This window comes from Octodon degus, unplaced genomic scaffold (genome assembly GCF_000260255.1).
Source record: "Octodon degus isolate 3935 unplaced genomic scaffold, OctDeg1.0 scaffold00045, whole genome shotgun sequence".
Classification (NCBI taxonomy): domain Eukaryota; kingdom Metazoa; phylum Chordata; class Mammalia; order Rodentia; family Octodontidae; genus Octodon; species Octodon degus.
The window spans coordinates 8,587,694-8,593,725 of record NW_004524621.1 but is presented as its reverse complement, the minus strand read 5'-3'; the positions used below and the strand labels follow the sequence as shown (position 1 = coordinate 8,593,725).

At 36.8% G+C, this 6,032-nt stretch overlaps 1 protein-coding gene across 1 annotated transcript in view; it reads left to right on the top strand.

Annotated features, from left to right (window-relative positions):
* Positions 1–6,032, top strand: part of Dcaf10 (DDB1 and CUL4 associated factor 10) — a 70,706-nt gene that overhangs the window by 33,419 nt on the left and 31,255 nt on the right. Inside the window, exon 3 of the mRNA XM_004631828.3 lies at positions 2,756–2,953. Coding sequence (XP_004631885.1) covers positions 2,756–2,953 — 198 coding nt within the window. The remainder of the gene's footprint in view (positions 1–2,755; positions 2,954–6,032) is intronic.

Sequence of the window (6,032 nt, the reverse complement as noted above, 5' to 3'; positions counted from 1 at the left end):
GATATGTTATCTTTACTATAAGGTGATTTTACAACTCAAGAATAAAAATATTAATTGTAAAATCAGCAAGGACTGTGAACAACAATTTATAGAAGAAATTTAATGTTTTAATAAATGTGAAAAAGTGTTCAACCTTAGTAAAAATAAAACTTTACCTTAAAACAAGATGACAGGGGCTGTGGAGGTAGTTCAGCGGTTTAAGCGCCTATCTGGCAAGTGCAAGGTCCTGAGTTCAATCCTGGGTACAAAAACAAAACAAAACAAAACAAACCCTAAAAACACACACATATAATATGGCATTTTTTTCTTGCACTTAACAGAATTAAAAAAAAAATCGATATGGTAAGGGCTTGGGGAAATAGATCTTAATTTCTGGTAGAACAATATATTAGCATGTTCTTTTGGAGAACAGTTTGACTGTATGTATCAAGACACTTATGTTTTTAAAAATTCCTTTTCAGCCAGATTCAGTGATATGCCTCTGTAATCCTGGCTACTTGCAAGGCTGAGGTGGACTTGTGACTTTTGTCTCTACTTATTCACATAGCACTCCCTTTCATGCCACTGTACCTCTACTTACCGCTCTTGACCACTTGGGGTATTTTTGCTCATTTTTATTGTTAGTTTATTTATTTATTTATTTGATAGCCAGATTTTATTGGTATTTTAGGTATAATCACATTCATTATAGAGAATTTTGTGCCTGTATATGATATAACTTGGGTGTTTTTCTTCCCATTCCCCTATGATCCCTTCTACTCTTCCTTCTCTCCTTATTTATTTATTTATTTATTTTTGGTCTCTTTTTAAAATGTATTTAATATAGGGCCTATAGGATCTCACTAGGTAGAGGGATTACGGGCGCACACCACCATGCCCAGTCTCAGTCGCCAGATCAAACCCTCAGCCCTTGCATCTGCCTTATCAGGTACTTTAATCCTCTGAGCTGTCTGGCTGGTCCCCCTTTCCATTTATAATATAGTTTAAATGACACCATAAAGACTTTCCTAATTAATCTCTTTTCGTTTGTTAATCCACACAAGTACTTTATGTAATTATATATTTGTAGTGTCTTCTACTAGGTAGTGAATTTCATTCCTTCATTTAATAAAGTATTCGTTGAAAGCATGTGAACCTAGTGCTGTATGTGTTGGGTACTACAGATGTAACCATGAACTAATTAAACAGGTTCCCTCTGCCATCAAGGAGTTTATAGCCTTCTATAGTTATTCCTTATACTGTAGTAATGAGTATTTTGATAGAAGTATAGAGTACCTTTGTAGATAGAATTAGTAGATCTATTGCTGTCTACAGGCTAATAGAGAAAGCAGTGTTCCTGGAGAGCGTCATAACTTGAGTATTAAAAAGAAAGCAAGATTTAGCCAGATCAAGAGGTAGGAAAAAAAACGAACCTGGAATTTTAGGGTTTTTTTGTGTTATGTTGTGTTGTGTTTTTTCTTGTTGAGACAGGGTCTCACCATGTAGTTCAGGCCAGGCTAGCCTTGAACTATGTAACCCAGACTGGCCCCAAACTTTGGCAGTCCTCTCGCCTCAGCCCTCCAAGTACTGGGATTATAGGCATGCACTACTATGCCCAGCCTGAGCCTGGAATTTTAAAGCCGTGACAAGTTTCTAGGTCATAATGATATTTGTGGATATTAAAGTTGATTTCTAACAAGATCTATGTATGATTTTGTCTTAGAAGCTTTAGCAGAGATTAGAAAATTAAATATGATAGCATATATTAGAGAAACTATCTTGATGTTAAATTCAAGTATGAATGGTAGATTTGTTGTCTGTCTGTCTGGTCTGTCTGTCTGAGACAAGGTCTCACTATGTAGTCCAGGCTGACCTTGAACTCAATATGTAGCTTAGGCTAGCCTCAAATTCACAGTGATCCTCCTGTCTCAACTTCCCAAGTGCTGAGATTACAGACATGCACCACCATACCTGGTACTCTTTTGCATATTTTTATAAAATATATTCTCTCTAAGGACTGAAAGATGAATACAAAATGATAAAAAGCCTGATTTATAAAGTGTTCTAATTAAGCCTGTTTCACAGTATTGAATGGTCATAATAAAATGTTGCTGTGTGATTATTTGAGGAATACTTTTCAGTTAATAAATTAACCATATTGGGCAATTTGAATATAATGTTGATATGTAAATATGTTCTAAGAAAGAGATGCAACTCGTTGCAAAGTAAATATTTCTAATTGTTTAGAACCTTTTATGCTGACACCTCCCCTTTACCAGTCAAGTCTTTTTTTTCCCCCACATTTATTTATTTATTTATTTATGTGTTTTTTGTTTTTTTTTTTGTATTTTAGGGAAGGTTCCATGGAGTATTCAGGGTCTCAATACTAGATTGGACTTCTAGACCACTCAAGTCTTGAAAGACCTTTTTTTCCTGTTAAATTCTCTTGTGCAATTTTTATTCTCTGAACAAACTCCAAAGTTCTTTTCTTTCTCTTTGTCACCACCTTCCGAATACATATTTCTATTTCCAAACAATTTAAAGGAAATGTATCAAATTAAAATGGAGCTTTCATTAAATCATAGTAAGTTGACCTGGCCCTGTAATTATGTGAATTATACGTACTAATCGTTGTATATCAGAATCACTGGGTCCATAAAATAAGTTTATAGTTCCTTATTTTTCTTTTTTCTTGGTAGGTAGTATAAAGATTGTTTCTCAAATCTGTTTTTTAAAAGTGATTGAGCAAATCATTTTTTCTTTTCTGCTTTTGTAGATTTCTTGATAACCGGCTGTTCGCTACCTGCTCTGATGACACTACAATAGCACTATGGGATCTGAGAAAATTGAACACCAAAGTATGCACTTTACATGGTCACACTAGCTGGGTGAAGAACATCGAATATGATACTAATACAAGACTATTAGTAACATCAGGATTTGATGGAAATGTCATTATTTGGGACACTAACAGGTTTGTGAATAGCAGACTATGTTAGGATTAATAATAAAAACACTTTTTAAAAGATGGTGAACAAATTCAGTGTGCTATTCTAGCTTCAAGAAAAATAAGCTGGCTTTAGGAAAGATAATCAAAAGGTGATTACAACTAAAAATTTGGGGGTTAGTCAGGCGTGGTAGCGCATGTCTATAATCCCAGCACTTGGGAGGCTGAGGCAGGAGGATTGCTGCAAGTTCAAGACCAGCTTAGGCTACAAAGTGAGCTCAAGGCTAGCCTGAACTTCATAGCTAAATCCTGTCTCCAAAAAAAAAAGGGGGGAGGGGAGATGGGGGAGTTCAGGGTGCAGCTGTTTAGTAGAGTTCTCCCTGGGTTCATCCCCAGTAATAATTAATTAGAAAAAAGTATATAGAAAGGAGACTAGTCAGCTAATGAAAACTTTTATAAAATTAGTTTCCTGGGGGGCCTGCCCCTTAGCTCAGTTCTTTAAGTGGCTGCTTCAGCCAAGCATTCAGGCTCAGGTTGCTGTGGTTCAATCCCCACAACTCAAGCCAGCTAAACCTGCCCTGAAGGCATTTGGAGCAAAAAAAAAAAAAAAATTAGTTTCCTGAGTTAAGGAAAAAAATTTTTTTTTCTGTATTTAGGACAGGGTCTACAAGGTCTCACTTAGGTAGATTGGACTCACAGTGATTATCCTGTTTTCAGCCTCCCAAGCGCTGGGATTACAAGTGCGCAATACCATGCCCAGTCTCAATTGCCTTCTCAGTGCACCCTGGGGGGCGGGGCTAGGGCCAGCATGGCAGGCCTGGGCATCAAAGTGGCCCCTGTGCCTATTTGCAAGCGCTTTAATCCGCTGAGCTATTTGGCCAGCTCTTGTTATTATCTTTATGAAACTAGAATATATCTTATTCTGGTCCTTTAATTCTAAATCTATTTCATAATTTTTGTACTTTAGTTTAATGCTTAAGAGTCATGCTCTTTTAGATTGTCACTGATCTCGAAGGAAATATTTTGGAAATGATGTGTGAGGCAGTTGTAAACTGTAGGGGAGGAGAGGAGGTTATCTACTAGCATTTAATTGTCAGGGACCATAGTGTCTAAACATTCTGCTGTACACAGGACAGTTTGCACAGTAGAGCAATTGTCCCACATAAAATACCAGTTAATAGACCTCAGTTGTCATCTAATTTCCCTATAAAGAAACTGGTTATTTGAAGAGTTGAAATTTGATAAGTAGAGAATGGGCGTGGTGGCATGCACCTGTAATCCTAGCTCTCGGAAGGCTGTAAACAGGTGGATCACTACGAGTCTGATCTAGTAGTGAGACCCTGAACACACTGTAGATCCTTGCCTAAAAATACCAAAAAAAAAAAAAAAAAAAAAAAAAAAAAAAAAAAAAAAGAAAATTTAATATGTGACTGTTTCTATCTATGCTGAAATAATTGAAATAGTCTTGTGAGGAGTCAGATGCAAATGGGAATTTTCTTAATGATTTCTAACCACACATATTGTTTGAGTGGAAGATAGAGCCATTATTTTTATTTTATTTTTATTTATTTATTAATTTATTTTTTGCAGAACTAGGGATTGAACTCAGGCCCTTGTGCTTGCCAGTCAAGCGCTTATTCTACTGAGCTATCTCCATTGCCCTTAGAGCCATTATTGCCCTTAGAGCCATTATTTTTATTTTTATTTATTTATTTGTATGTGTGTATGTGTGTGTGTGTGGCCAGCTCAGCTCACCAGGGGGCAGGGCTGGCTGGCATGTGGTGCTGGGGGATTGAACCATGGTCCCTTTGCTTTGCTAAGCTTGTTCTAAGTAGGTGCCATCTCACTGAGCCATCTCACCAGCCCCCATTATTTTTAGACAAATACTGTATACCTATTAAAATGCAATGTATGGGGTTTATTTATTTATTTTTGTGACAGGGTCTTGCTGTGTAGTTCAGGCTGGTCTTGGACTCACTTTGTAATGCAAGCTGTTCTCAGACTTGGGGCAGTCTTCCTGCCTTAGCCTCTGAAGTGCTGGGATTACAGGTGTGTACCACCATTCCAGTGACCTGTTAAAATTTAGAGGCAAATGTGTTTAATTTAAAAAAAAAAAAAAGAATGTAAGTGATAACTTCTAAATTAGTAGAGTAAAAAGCTTATAAAACAAGATCAATCCAATAGAAGCAGACAAGGAGGAATTATTTAAAAAACAAGGAAACACAAAAATATCGTAGTTGTGGGCTGGTGGGCAGCTCAGTGGACAAAGTACCTGCTTAGGGAAGCATGGGGGCTAGGGTTTGATCCCCAGCACCACATGAGCCTGCCATGGAGACAAGGTAGGCATGGTGGCACACACCTGTAATCCCAGCACTGGGGAGGCTGCAGACAGTAGGATCACTATGAGTACGAGCTGCATAGTGAGACCCTGTACCAAATACATAAAAAAAATATTAAAAATGTTTGTTGTATAACCAATCCAAGTCTTCAATGCAAATATCAATAATTGTCATGAATGCACTAAACTAATCAGTTAAAAGTTAGTGTTAGGTTGAATTAGTTTTTTGTTCTTTGTTTTTTTAATTTTTTGGTACCGGGGATCAAACCGAGGACCATCTGTTCACCAAGCTATCTCCCCAGCCCTGATTAGAAAGTAAAATCAAACTTTGTTTTGTAAGGAACACCTAAATATTTGAAACAGGTAAAGTTGAAAGTAAGTTGAGAGCAGGGGCAGAGAAGTACACATCAGAGGAAAATAGTTGTAGCCACACTAAAAGAAGATAAGAGTTTAAGGCAAAAACATTTATTATTGATAAAAAGATACTATAGTAAAAGCCCCCTTTAACTATAATTCTTTTCTTGTGTGCATCTAAAACAAAGACTAGAACCAAAAAATGCAAATGTGGATAGAATTATAGGAAAAAAGTAAGAAATCCCCATCTCAATTGATAATTGTTTTCATTTATTTTATTTATTTATTTTTAAAATTCTAATCTTTTTTTTTTTTTAATTTGTGTGTGTGTGTGTGTGTGTGTGCGTGTGTGTGTGGCCAGCTCAGCCCACCAGGGGGCGGGGCTGGCTGGCATGTGGTGCTGGGGGATTGAAC